This window comes from Coenobita brevimanus, chromosome 88 (genome assembly GCF_032717465.1).
Source record: "Coenobita brevimanus isolate Jiangsu-jjx chromosome 88, ASM3271746v2, whole genome shotgun sequence".
Classification (NCBI taxonomy): Eukaryota; Metazoa; Arthropoda; class Malacostraca; order Decapoda; family Coenobitidae; genus Coenobita; species Coenobita brevimanus.
In genome coordinates this window covers 5,525,682-5,540,713 of record NC_137041.1, presented here as the reverse complement: position 1 = coordinate 5,540,713, position 15,032 = coordinate 5,525,682, and the positions used below count along the sequence as shown (strand labels likewise).

Here is a 15,032-nt window from a genome sequence, read left to right as displayed (position 1 = left end):
AATGGGCAATTTTTCTTTAACATAAAAAGCAAGGGGGAGGAGGCAACATACAATGAGGACTCTTTGTATTTAAAAAAGAAAAAAATATGCAGAATCAAATTTTTCATATTCATACATCTTTGTTGTCTTGTAATGCATCATGAAACTTCCATTACAAAACTTGAACACTGTTTTCTTCTAGTTTATCCCATTACAATATGAGTATGTCATTCATAATTTATTCTTTGTGGTACAAGAAAATTTCATTCAGTTAAGCAGGGCCCCCTCATAATTCTAAGGGTAATGGAGGCTGTGTTTACCCCCTCCCCCAAGTCAAGAAGTCCAACAACATACTTTTTATTTTATTCTTCCTACCTCGAGACAATTTTATTCACATTAAAACAGACTCTTCAGAATGGAGGTTGGATATTGCCTGCAGTAGCCTTTCAATACAAAGGACCCTTCCAAGTTTTAATGCAATTATCTGGTGGTAGCATGAATAATCTCAAAATATGTCATCCCACTTTGAGTTCAGAGGGCTTGTTCTATTTTGAGAATCCCCTAACTTGGAAAAGCTCCAATAGATTTCCATACCATACTGTATTAACTCCTTCAACCTTAAGACTTTTTTTTGTACTATGTACTAGCTGCTGAACAGAGGACTATACACATTTTAGGACATTGCATCTATTGCTACCTTCTGACACCTGGATTCAGCTTGGAATATACTTTTGAAACTGAAGGGATTCAGCTTTCGTTAACCATTCACTGCTAGGGAGCTCCCCTGTCCTGTATAAAACTAACTTGTAGCAGCAACAATAATCTATAAAATAAGTCATCACAGTGAAGGAATTAATACCACAACAGCTCAGGAAGTATGATGCATGGTAGAAAAATAGAGAAAAGGCATTAGCAAAATTCTCTATCTACCACATGTCTTAATTCCTGAAGGAGTGACCACAGACAAAAATCCTCCACAATGCCCTGTTCTATGTCACGAGGCAGCCCTTTTTCCATCCCACACCACCCATATACCTGTAACTCTTGAAACCATCCCCCCACCACTTCCTCAAGTCTCCCTCTCTCCCTATCACCTTCCACCTTACTCACACTCTTTTGGGGAATCAGTCACTTGCCATTTGCTCCACGTGGTCAAACCACTTCAGGGTAGTCCTCCCGACATTTTCCAGCACACCATCATTAACACCATGATTCTCCCAAACTCCCTTATTAATCAGTCTATCTCCAAGTAACTCTACACACTCAAAGTTTCACAAGGTGAATTAACAGTGTTTGGCAAACCTAGCACTGATTTGGTGAAACTGTGTGATCAATTAGATTTAAAAAAAAAAGAAAAAAGAAAAAAAGAAATCCTCATATAATCTATCCTGTTCCATATGGGTAACTAGAATAACAATTACTGAAATGCATGCTAACAGGCATTATATAACAGCTGAGACCAGCCACAGAATTTAGATTCATATATTACAAACTCTCATTTTCTCAAATTCATGTTATATATAATCCCCCCCCCCAAAAAAAAAAAAATAATAATAATAATAATAATTTCAAAAGAAATTTGTGCATATCAGGCTGAAACATAACAATCATGATTTGTGGATATCCAAATCAATCCCATGCGTGTCTCTCCTTACAGTTCAAAATCAAAGCCCTATCTTAACTTCAATAACACAATAATACAATAAACATAATGTACAACCATAAGAAAACAAAGAAAATTACAACTGTTCTTACACTTTAGTCAGTATATTTTTACATTCACTAAAGATCATAAAATGGAATGAAAATGAAACAGACTCCAATATTATGTAAATACAGACCACACTGCAGATCAGTTCATATACATAAGTCAATCTGCAAGGCAACGCTGATATTCCACCACTTACTGAAATTAAAATTGGCATAAAAATGCAACAAATGGAAATTCTACCTCATCATTTTACTCTTCAATTACTACTATGCAAGAAATAATCTTAAAAGTATGAAGAATATGTACAGCAAAATGCTGGTGCTTTCTAATCTAACTTTGGCTCCTGAACATCCATGAATAAAAAGTACTGCGGCATATGACAAAACTTCAAATACTTACAGTTAGGCCTTGTTTATATATTAGTGATTTGCTTTAAAATACTGTACCAAAAATTTTCCATGCAACTGGCACTGTACATTGAGGGCTTGAGTGGCAGCAACAGAACTTTATTAGGATATTTTTCTATGAATTTCTTTGGACTTACAGTCATATGCCTAAAGATTAAACTGCTATGAAGAATGCAAGCTCCCAATTTTTTATGATAATTTCTAAAGCAAGTAGGTCAGGTGGAATGTGTTTAGCCTTACTATACTGTTGCTGACTGTACTCTGTAATATGGGATGCAGGCAGACCATACCTAATACCCACAGGTGTTCCAAAAATGACAATAAAGAATTGGGGGGATTGCATTCCACTTTGCAATTTATAATTTAAACACACGGCCCCTAATTGTGAAAAAGAATGTCAACCATGACGACATAAAAAGAGAGCTTAATGCATTCCATGCCTCTCACATTTCACATCTCCTGGCACTTAGAAAGATATGAGGGGGCCATGAGAGTAACTTCACCATCGCATTTACACCTAGCCCAGCATCCAGCCCACAACTCAGGCAATAACCAATGGCTCATCATCTGAGAAGCCTCGGATCATTGGTGAGTCATCATCTTCATCTGTAAAGCAATGGGGTAAACATTCTAAGTAAACTATTTCAAAAATGTTTTATAAATGTCATTTGTTTCATTAGTTCACTCATTATTCAATCCTTTATTATCCTATCATGAGCAGAAAGACCTGAGGCTAGGTAACTCATTCCACACTTTTAAGGCATGAAAAATCAGTCTTCTCCCCTAAGCAGCAATATCTGAGCAATGAACCCCAAACACATCTTGGATTTAAACCCTTTAATGGCCACACCCGACTGGAGTGCCCTCGCCCACTAAAGCATTAGATGTTTATATGCTGATTACAACAGACCTTCAGGATACAATACTTGTCTAAAGTGTTAACCTTGGGTACTGGGCAAAATTAGTCTGTGCCTTCAGTGGTTCATATCCCATTACCTGTATAAAATTCTTTGTGTTAACCAACCCCAGGCCTGGCCCCTGCTCCCCTACTAAAGAAAACTAGACTACGGATACCAGTATGCCTCCGAAGGGTATAGCCTACAATATAGATGTCACAAATTTGTGAGACTGTGTTATTATGGCAATTCGTGACACTGTATTATTATTAAATGAACTCATGAACAGTACTGAAACCCCACAGAACTTCGCTCAGTCAGTTAACTGTTTGTGTTTGCACTCAGATTTGAAACAGTTTTTTTCAAAACATTCATCATTGTATCATGAGTGACTGTCTTTATGTATAAGCAGTAATGTTTCACTGAGCGATCTCCGCCTTGCCTCTTTAGCGCTGGGTCATGCCTACTACTGGTGATCATGTATTGCTTTATGGCTGGCGTGAGAACATTAGTCAGCTGGTGTAGTGCTGCCAGAGGAAGAGGACATCGAGAGCAGTGCAGAGAAGCAAAGACCTCACCTTGGCAGCTACAGCCTCTAACAGTTCTACGACCCTTGCATCTCCCCACCGAATTGGTAATCGGCAACAGCAGACATCAGCAATATGCAGTGCTGTGGCTGAGTTGCAGTGCCACCCAGTCTCTTCGCAGCCACGACCACATTTTCTCCACTGACCAGTATTATCTATGTGTTTTCTAGACTTATTAGCTAGTTGTTGTGATTACTTGTTTAAGTTACCATGTAACGTAAGAATTCATTTTGTAATTCATAAATTACAGTTCTTATCTTTGGGTTTAATTAATCGTAAGAACCATGTTTCATTTCTCCACATTGTGCTTACTTTAGTTTGCTACTCCAAGTTTGCACAAACTTCTTATATTAATCATGACTGGTAGATAAGCCAGCTCTTTCATATTAATTCATAAATCCGTTTGCACCAGCCAGGAGTTAGCACTGGCAAGAATCTGTCTTTGTTAGTACTAATTATCGAGTGTCAGGGGTAAGGACACTTTCTCCGAGGCCAACAGTATCAACAATTCAGCATTCATGGGTGATTAGTCTCCACTGTGGAAGTTTATTAATTTCTCGTCCTTAGAGAACTGGCGAAGTAAGCCAGAATAAAGTAAAACTTACTGCTTTATTTCATAAGTTGATAGTCCTCATGTCAGTAGTGACTTTTCTTTTTTTCCTCCCATAAGTTGTAGAGATATATTCAGTATTTTTCTTTTCCCACCATGATAACTGATGACTCATTTGCAATTTATTCATATTTTCACATTCTCCTTGACAGTAGAGGTGAAGATGGCTTACAGGAATCATTTAAAAAAAAAAAAAAAAGGCCTACTATAAACATTTATAACCCCAATCAGAGTACAAGTTTGTCACATAAAGGCACAGCCTACTATATAGGTAAAGAAGACTTAAAAAAGTGACATTAAGGTGGCTTAAAACAATAAGAAAGTGAGCACAACTAACCATATGGGCAATTTCAACAGTCAGGGACCTACCTACCCCCCCCCCCAAGTACAGCCATGCAAGTGGTATACTCTTCCACATAACAGACTTCCTTGGTAGCACCTTTTCTGACAGTGCAAGAAGATTCTGTGCATGGGATACTGAGTATCCAGAGGGTTTACCATATACAGTTCCCACCCAACATAATAAATGTTTTCATAGCTATAAAAGTACACACTTAGCTATGCTTGAAGCCACTCACATCATGATTTCAGTAACATGATAACAGTCAATCCCATGTCACCCTTTCTAGGAAGTAAGGAGGACTGAAGCTAGTTTGTATGCACAACACTGAACTACACCTGAACATTCTGGTTCCCTATCAAAAAAAACATTAACGACATTCAGTTCCAGACATGCACAAATAGCACAGTGCACCATAACAGGATGTACTGTACTGTATTTTACTGTATCAATAAATAATGATCACTTCACATAAAGAAAAATTTCTTCCAACTTAATAACACCTAAAGATGTTGGATCACAATACTGCACAATTGCTGAGGACCCTGCCTATCATACCGATCTGCTTACATCACAACCATCACCAGACAGAAACAAGAAAGCTACTCCTGCATTTTATTATTTTTAACAATGCAAGAACCTACCACAAGCACCCAATAACACAAAACATTGCTAAGCATATCCACACCAAACACCCACACACAAATTACAACAAACACTTGAACACATACAAGATAAATCAAACCTACACAATAACAGTACCAGACATACATCAAGATAGAACCTTACTGTACTTTTAGGGAAAAAACATGTAACTCTAGCAGGACTACTCTCAGCTAAGTACCCCTCACAAAATTAGTACAGTATAAACACATGAGGTATCCCTAGCTGAACGAGGGTAACCGATGTTAACCAAAGATGTTATACCAGAGATTCAATTGGAGATTACTAGAGGTCACAAGGATGGGACCTAAGTCCAAAATAATGTTCATAACCACCTAAAGCATTGTATATTGCTATTATAAACTACTGTGGAGAAATATCAACCACCTAAAGCACCATATACTGCTAATATACACTACTGAAGAGGAATACCAATAAAAAAACTTAAAAAAAAAAAATAATAATAAAAGAAGAACCTTCAAGTACAAAACTGCACTTAAATTACTTCAAGCAATACAGCTACTTTAAGCATATATCACATTTATTTTCACTTTACAGCTTAAAATATATCAACTACTGTCTCTCTCTCTTGCTTCTCTGAGGCATCACTGAAATGAAACTGAGTACAGTACTGTTAACTAGAAAAAAAAAAAAAAAAAAAAAAGTCTATCTATATACCTAGGCTGCTTCCCCCAAGGAAAGGGAGGTAGCCGAGACAAGACGACACACTCTCCATTTACTCATCCAATCAAACACATTCATTCACATCTTAGCCCCAAAGGGGAGAACGGACAGATCCTCACCGCACCACACCGCACAAGGGTCAACTGCCCAATGCAATCAGTCAAAAGGTCAAATTAAATAAAGAAAGAAACTGGAATAACATGAACAGGAACATCAGTGAGAGATGGATACCTGATCAGTCACCTGGTCCAACATGCCTAGGTGGCTAATATATCCATCCAACATCCAATCATACATTGCCCCATGAGGAGCGTAGGAGCCTGGGGCTAGGTAGTTGGTCCTGACATTTAAGATGAGAGTGACCAGCCTCACTCATCCCTGAGTGGCATTACATGAGCAATAAAACCCAACCACCCCTTGGATACAAACCTTCACCGGCTCAGTCTGATTGGAACGCAATAATTACCCACTCAACCATCAGGCGCCAAAAATTTGGTTATATGGTTACCACCCAGCATAGTAAATGGTTCCCTGGTGTGCAGGAAATCATTTTGCTTGACACTCAGTGCAGAGTCACCCACAGGCAGAAGGAAGAGGAAAGAATGAAGGAATGAAAGACATAAGAGGGAGTGAAAAGTCACCCGTAGGCAGAAGGACGAGGAAAGACTGAAGGAAAGAAAGACAGAAGAGGATGGAAGGAAAGAAGGATGGAGGAGAGGAAAGGGCAGACACTCGAGAGCAGCACTACATCAAGTGAGTGGATGGTGAGTGCCCCCACCTACCACAAAGTGGCTAATACCATTCCAGTAATACTGAACACAAATTTCTTTATTACCCTAGCATCATACAACACAACCAAACTGGAAAAAAAAAAAAAAAAAAAAAAAAAAACTCTGGGAGTGTCCTCAGGCTGCAGCCAACTTCTTGAAAACTGTGGGGTTTCAATGAAGGAAACTTTGGGGTTATAAAGCAGGCAAAGTACTGAAAAGTAGTCATCATCACCATCATCAACCAATCCTACATTGCCTCATGATAAGCGAAGGAGCCCGGGGCTAGGGAAGTTGGTACTGACATTTAAGATGAGAGTGACCAGCCTTACTCATCCCTGAGTGGCATTATGTGAGCAATAAACCCCAACCATCCCTTGGATATAAACCTTCACTGGCTCAATCTGATTGGAGTGCCGTAATTACCCACTAAACTACCAGGCACCAAAATTTGGTTATATAGTTACCACCCAGCATAGTAAATGGTTCCCTGGTGTACAGGAAACCATTTGGCTAGTCACTCAGTGTAGAGTCACCCACTGGCAGAAGGAAGAGGAAAGAATGAAGGAAAGAAAGACAGAAGAGGGAGTGTAAAGTCACCTGTAGGTTGAAGGACAAGAAAAGAAGGAAGGAAAGAAAGACAGAAGAGGATGGAAGGAAAGAAGGATGGAGGTGAGGAATGGGCAGACACTCAAGAGCAGCATCACACTGAGTGAGTGGATGGTGAGTGCCCACACCATAGTACTGATTAAAATACAATGGTGTGACAAAATATTCATTCATTTCATTCATCATCTAATCCAGTGTTGCCCCATGAGGAGATTAGAAGCCCAGGGCTAGGCAAGTTGGTCCTGACACTTAAGATGAGAGTGACCAGCCTCACTCATTCCTGAGTGGCATTACGTGAGCAATAAACCCCAACCACCCCTTGGATATCAACCTGCACCAGCTCAATCCAAATGGAGCACCTTAATTACCCACTAAACCACCATGTGCCATCATCTGGTTATATGGTTACCACCTAGCATAGCAAATGGTTTCATGGTGTACAGGAAACCATTTGGTTTGTCACTGTGACAAAATATACATTCAGTACATGAATAAAAATGACTCCATGTTTCCTCTTAAGGAACCTCCATACTAGAGTTGCCCATGGTACATATGATATTTTCTACGGACCACAAACTAAACCTAGTGCCAAAACCAGCTAATTACTTCTAAACAGCTCCTTGAAGCAGTTGGGAAAAATAAAACTAATATGTGCAATTAAGATTTGTAACACTGAGATTCTCGTGCTTGGACTACGATTCTACAGGGTGGTTCAAAATTCATCATACAAAGGAATAGCTGTTTCTCTTCTCAGGTACCCTTCTAGAATACCAGAGGTGGTAATGTGAGTTCACCAAGAGTGGGAGAGATGCACCTGTATGTGTTTTCAAAGTAATGGAAACCATGTACAGCATGTTTTGTTAATAAAGTCACAGCTTGTTAAAAAGGCAATCATTTTCCCTATGTATGGATACTTCAGGCACATGCTGTAGTTGGGGCTGCATGATTCCTGCCTAATGGTGATGACTGTGTGGATAATTATCAAGTCTGCAGCCACACTTCACTATCACAATAATAACTTCCAGGGTTGACAGTGGCCACCCATGTACAACTCAGTACTGACAAAACCTACAATGATTATTTGCATTATCAAGAAAAATTATCTAAAAACTGATATGACTTACCAAGATTATGATCATTAGTTGTGATGAGAGTGGTGCCCTGAGACCGGTCATAATGTGTGTTGGCGAATGTAAGGAAGGACCGAGCCAAACGGCGGTGCCTAACAGCCAGCGCTACCACCACTGCTATCAGTGCCGCCACCACCAGGAACACTGACACACCCACACCAACAACACTGCTCTGTGACACCACCAGCTGGTCTCCTACACCACAGAAAATATACAGCACTGTTATAATACCAAATTAATTTGATACCTTATGGTAAATACGTAAGTTATGTAAGCCAGTGTCCCATGCTTGGAGAGGTCAGCTTTGTTTAATGTGATAGCTGCTTTTGAAGCTGCATTGTCTGCAATAGGATTCAAGTACAGGCAAACCCCAATTTATGATACCCCAAGATGTGATACTCCGGAATAGTGATGGGCATAGAAATACAACCCTACCCCGCCTATCGTAGTCCTACCCCCAGTTTTGCGATGGGTTTTTATTACCTTTAAAAACCAATTTTGATGATATTTTAGACCTATATTTTGTGTTCAGGTTGATTTAAAAGCTATTATTAGCCTTAGATTAATGTGTTTTAATCATAGGTGGAGTGAACACTGTCATTTGGGATACGGATTCTTGTACATCAGACAAGGTACAAACCAGTGTGGACAACGAGGCGACTCAACAATGAATATTTTGTGTTTGACCATTGAACATCTAACCTACCATGGAATAATAATAATCTTAAATAAACGTTAATAACAATGAAAGCTTCTGAGAGTAAATATTTTATGCTCTGATGAAAACTGTGACATCAATAAATCATGTATTTACATTCGGGCTGTTCAAGGAAAAACACTTTGAAAATACAAAGGAATTTCTAAATAAATGTTGGAAAATAACAGATAAGAAAATACAGGGGCTCAGCAACCAGAACACTAGCTAAAACAACATAGAGGGGCCATTGACAAGGTTATCCCGACAGCATCATCAATCGATAAATCGTACTTGCATCAGGGTTGTTTAAGGGAAAATGCTTTGAAATTACAATGGAATTTCTAAACAAATGTTGGAAAATAAGAGAGAAGAAAATAATGGTGCTCGGCAACCATAACAGTAACAAAAATGACATAAAGAGGGGCCGTTGAAAAGGCTATCTCTCGCATATTTGATCGCATTCCCCATCAAGAGAATTTCCCATCAAAACAATGATTCTCCATCACAACAATTCGTACCTTGGACGAGTCAGCATCACTCATACATTATTATTATGCATAACAGACGTTTATTTAATTGCCCTGGGACCGTCTGATGGTAGGATTGTATACAATGCTGCTGCTTCTTCTCCACCAAGTTAGAATACGAGTCGCATATCACATTCGCCAATGACCTTGACTGGGTACAAGAGACAGGAATTGGTTTTAGGCTTAGGTTAGCCCCTTTACAGGTGTTAGGCCATTCAGATTGGCTGCAAACTTTTTTTTGGACTCATTTGGGTGGGTTTAGGACTTGGCTGGGGGGGAAACCCAATACTCAAAAAAGTATCCCTATACAAGTTAAATCTACCCCAAGATACGATAAACTGCCTAGCAATGGGTTTTTACTCAACCAATTGCATCGTTAAACTGGGGTATGCCTATACTGTAAAGTCTCCTAACATATAAACAATGACTGGCAGTTGTCCACAAAGGTGGACAACAGCTTAAACCAGTCCCTCCACCTACCCCATCAGCTCCAATCCCCTTCCCCCTCCCTCCCTACCCTCCTTTCAACCGTTCCCCCTCCCCCTCTTTCATCTCACTCCCAACCACCCTCCTCCACTCCATTAGGTAGTGTGATATGGATGAAGCTGCTGCAAGACAGTATTGTGATCTCCACTCTAACAAATGGAAGTGAAGTTTGGACCCTGCTGGAATGACAAAAGTCAAGAGTGAGAGGAGTGAAAATGTTACTATATCTGAAAGGATTATCTAGAGTTACGTGATACAGATAAATGAGGATGTAAAAGAGCAATTTGGTGTTGCTGTGGATGCGCTGAAAAACATTAAGAGAAATACTCGGAGATGGTTTGACTGTGTGGAGAAAACAGAGAAAAAGAGACAGGCCAGGAAAGTGCATATGAGTGAAGTTGGGGGGAGGGAGGTGGGGGATGAGGAAACTAAGGGTGAGAGGAAGGGATGAGGCAGAAATGCACATGAATGAGGGGTGGTGTTAGTTGGAGGGAGACAGGGAGAGCAGCTTGATGGGTGATAGAATGACATGGAGGCAATTCATCTGTGATTACCCCTTCAAGGGTAATGGACTCTTGCTGGAGACAGACAGACAGAACAGATACCTAAGCCTTCGCTCCCAGATTTTCTCATCAACTTTCAATATCTTGTTTCACAACTTCAGATTTCTAAAGTACCCAGGTTCAACTACTGTACTGTACATCTCCCTTTCCCTTATACTCTCACTAACAATTTTCAACCAGTCACCTACCTTATTTTGATGAAATCCTGTAACAACTTTCTGAGATACCTTGTACACAAACAGACAGACACAGGAGAATACACAGGCACCTCTAACTTCACTGGCAGAGGTAAAGATAACTGCAACTGGCAGGTTGGCTCATGCTCTGCTGTTCCTGCCACTTAAAACACAGTGATTGGACTACTGGCATAAGACAATGGCAGCAAAGATAGTCTGTCCGTCTATTAATCATTCAATCCATTATTGCCCCATCAAATGCATACAGGTTCACAGCTAAGCTAGTATATTCTGTCATAAAGTTGAAGGTGAGTGTGACAAACTCCTTGCCTGTAAATGGCAACATGTGGGCAAAAAACATTATTCATTATTCCTTGGATATAAAACCATATGGGCTACATTCAGCTGGAGCACTGTATCACCATTCAACATAGCAAATGGTTTCCTAGGCTATCCCTGGGCTTGTCACTCACTGTACAGTCACCTGAAGGTTGCACTAACTGAACTGAGCAAATAAAAATGTAGGAGGAAATGAAAATCAAATTCACAGTTAAAATAAGCCTTACCAATGGGTTTCTCAAAGCGGATGATCTGGGAGCATGGCGAGAGATACCCATCGGCATCTTTGAGGGCAACAGCGGCATAATAGATGAGACCAAGGGCAAGCTGAGGCACCTTGATAGGTGGCTGGTCACACTCCACCTCTATGGCATCAGTCATGTTCTTGTTCTTAGAGATGTACAACACATAGGTGATACTGAAAGGAAGTACTTCAGTTACACCATCATCATCATCTTAATCATCCTGATCATGGTGAGCAAAATTTCTAGAAAGGGAGGATCATGAATATAAGGCCAATTTTTTATTTCCTTTAAATTATTTGACTTTTTCAAAATTATTATTGTTATTCTCGTAGATGTAAAACATGTAAGTGCTGCTACCGGAATTAAGCACACTATTGTACTGTACAGTATATATTCAGTTACATAATCAACACCACCATCCTTACTTTTTTAACCCTTTAACCACGGATATTGTTTTGACCCGACTGCCCCCCCCCCCCGAAGGGTTCTAGCCAAAATGTAAACAAACTTTAAACCTTTATAACTCTGCACAGAATAATGCTAGAGCGAAAAATAAGGTACCATTAGAAAGTACTAACCTTCAGCTTTGCAATGATGTAGGTTTCATTACTTCGTGGACTTTCACTCGGCAGGCAATGCCATTAGAAGTGAGCGATCTAAAATCACTATTTTTCGCCCCACACACCATTACCAAATGCCAACCACACTCTGATAATAATACTATAAACATATATGAACACTGCACATATGATAAACACCCACTCTGTGTTCATGGGGGCAGGTAAAAGGCACTATAATTGCCCGCACTTCACTGCAACGTCAGCAACATTGTCACTTACAAAGCTGGACAGAGACTGATGCGGGTTTGGGCACGGATGGGGGGAGGCCCGGGGGGTGGGAGGAGGGAGGTGGGGGTCGGCTGGAGTGAAAGAACTTAATAGCTACTCTCCCTTGAAACAACTGGCGTGCGGAAAAAACGCGCAGTATTCAAAATATTCACAAACATTCCAGAAAGACACCTGCGGTTTGGTCCAGTTTTTTCAATGTCATTCTGGGATGACACCTGCAGTTAAGGGGTTAATGACAACAATATTTCTGGTAAAAAAAAAAAAAAAAAAAAAAAAAAAAAAAAAAAAAAAAAAAAACCAAACATCTGTTCTGCTATTTTCATATTCATACCTTTGGATATGTACATGCAGGTAATGCTGACAATAAGTGTACCCTCAAATAGTATCTACCTATCATACAATCTTTTCATCATCATCCGGACCTCCTTTCCCACCCTAGGGCAGAGCGAGGAGTAGCAACGTCCAGACAGCCCAAGTTTGCCCAATTCAGTGGGCCATGCTTCATTCATTCATCATTCAAGCCCCCGGAATCCTGGCTCTATCTGATACGCCAAAAACATTCACCACGTTCTGTAGCTACGTTTACAATCTTTTACTGTCCTATGAGAAGCATGCAAGTCCATGACCAGACTACTTAGTCCACAGATTTGAAGTGAGTGAACAGATATTGTACTAAACCCAGAGTAGTATTATATACAAAACAACCCCCCACCCTCCATGTACTGTACATTAAATCCCTATGGGCCACACCTGGCTGCAGTGTTTTAGCCTGCTAGGCCACCATCCATCCATTTGGCTATATGATTCCCATCCTGTGTAATAAATGGTTTCTAGGGCTAAAAGATACTACTTGGCTTGATATTCAGTGTAGTCATCTATGGGTAACACTGTATCTAGTGAAAGGATGGTGGGCACTCCCCCTCTCCATATATGACTCTCCCAATTTACCCCTTGTTTGGTGCTGTTTACATCTCTCTCAAATGTACTATGCCAACAAAATCCACAAAAAATGAGATACAGAAACCACTACTGTTATTGTTATTATTATTATTATTACTTTCTGATGAAGAAGAAATAATTATAATGTTTCCCAAGTCCCTAATTTGGTCCTCTGGATTTTTTGGCCCCTTAGGTACAATTGGCTTAAGAAGTGACGGCAGAGTATCCAGAAGTTTTCGGTCAGTGATAATGCACATACAGGAATACTTCAACTTACAAACATAATTGGTCCCAAAAGGCCGTTTGCAAGTTGATTTTGTTCGCAAAATGAAAATCCCTTACAGTAGGCTACTACATGTACAACATAAAAAACACTGTACTGTTCACTGTTCTGTCGGTATATTTTAAATGTTCTTAAGCAGTTTATATTGTATAATGAAATACAAATGCATAAATTACTATAACACAAGAAATACACGAGAAAAACAAACATTATAAGACAACTCTGTTCCTGCTATTGTCCGATGCCTACTTACAACTGAAAAGATTTTGGAACATTTGCCACCTGCGTAGATGTGGATGTGGCAAGCATTTCGTTTTATTAGTCGTAAATATACATCGGACATAAGCGATAATAGAGTTATTTCATAAATATAACTAACTCACCTGTGGGCAGACAGCAGGACTTACAGGAAGTGAAAGGAGGCAGGTGGAGAAGTGGAGTTAGATGGAAGATGCGGGTGAAGAGAGAGCTGTGGGCGAATCGGGATTTTCAGGAGAAGCAGGCTGAACGGATGTGGCTGAAGGCTCAGCAAAGGAGATTGAAGGTCAGCATAGGAGGCTGAAGGCTCAGCATAGGATGCTGAAGGCTCAGCATAGAAGGTTGAAGGTTGTGGATCATCTAATTTCATTTCCACCCTTGAGATAAACATCGTGACTGATGACTGGGAAGTGTTCTTCTTTTTCTTGTTAAAGATGAGACAACAGCAGGCCAGAGCATCATGCACAGCAGCATAGACTTTGCCATTTATCAGCCATATTAAATGAAGTGAGAGTACCAAAAGCATAATAACCAGCGATCCTCTCTCCTCCAGGTGAAGAAAACAAAAACAAAAGATGGCGGGTTAGCCCCCTAGCACCCACACTGCTGCCTAGTGACCCAACTTGCAAAGACTGTCACCCGCCTCATTCAAAAGCAGTCGCAACTGGCCACTACAAGCTAAATTAGTTTTTCTTGTTTACTTTCGTTCCTGTGAAATGTTCGTTATTGTTTTTGTGTTCGCATCTTTCAAATGCTTGGATCTTGAATGCTCGTAAGTTGAGGTACGTCTGTACTCTTCCTTATATCTTTAAAAGATGAAACCTATAATGTAAAACTCTTACAGAAAACAGTAAGTAAATGCTAGAGTACTGGTATATCTCAAAATTGTAGGAAGTAGTTCATTAGTTATGTTAATGGGAAATCCTAAACAAAACTAACTGAAATTTCAGAACTATCGCTCAGGGACAGTCAGGAACAATTTGCGGAATTCAAATCTAGCGTGGTAACATGCAATAATTTTTTAGTAGCATAAGACTGAAAAGAAAAGAGCTTCAATAAACTATTAAAATCAGCCATTATTATTATTTATAAAACAATTTCCATTACAACATCAGGGGATAATCTGAAGTCATTTATTTTCATCTCTGTTTCTCCATGGACGACAGAAATCGGGAAATCAGTATACGTTAGTAGGCAATTTTAAATGATTCGATCAACAAGCACGAAAAGAGAAAACTTTTACTTAAAGATATGCAGTTATTACACTGCATTTGGCCAGTTTTTCATT

General features: G+C 39.7%; 1 protein-coding gene across 1 annotated transcript in view; it reads right to left on the bottom strand.

Moving 5' to 3' along the window:
• Positions 1 to 1,587: 1,587 nt before the first annotated feature.
• The window catches only part of LOC145411196 (sortilin-related receptor-like), a 218,758-nt gene continuing 205,313 nt past the window's right edge, over positions 1,588 to 15,032 (bottom strand). Inside the window, exons 35-37 of the mRNA XM_080281257.1 lie at positions 11,399 to 11,589; positions 8,378 to 8,578; positions 1,588 to 2,703 (exon numbers count right to left, since the gene is read on the bottom strand). Of these exons, the coding sequence (XP_080137383.1) occupies positions 2,639 to 2,703; positions 8,378 to 8,578; positions 11,399 to 11,589 (457 nt within the window). The 3' untranslated portion in view covers positions 1,588 to 2,638. The remainder of the gene's footprint in view (positions 2,704 to 8,377; positions 8,579 to 11,398; positions 11,590 to 15,032) is intronic.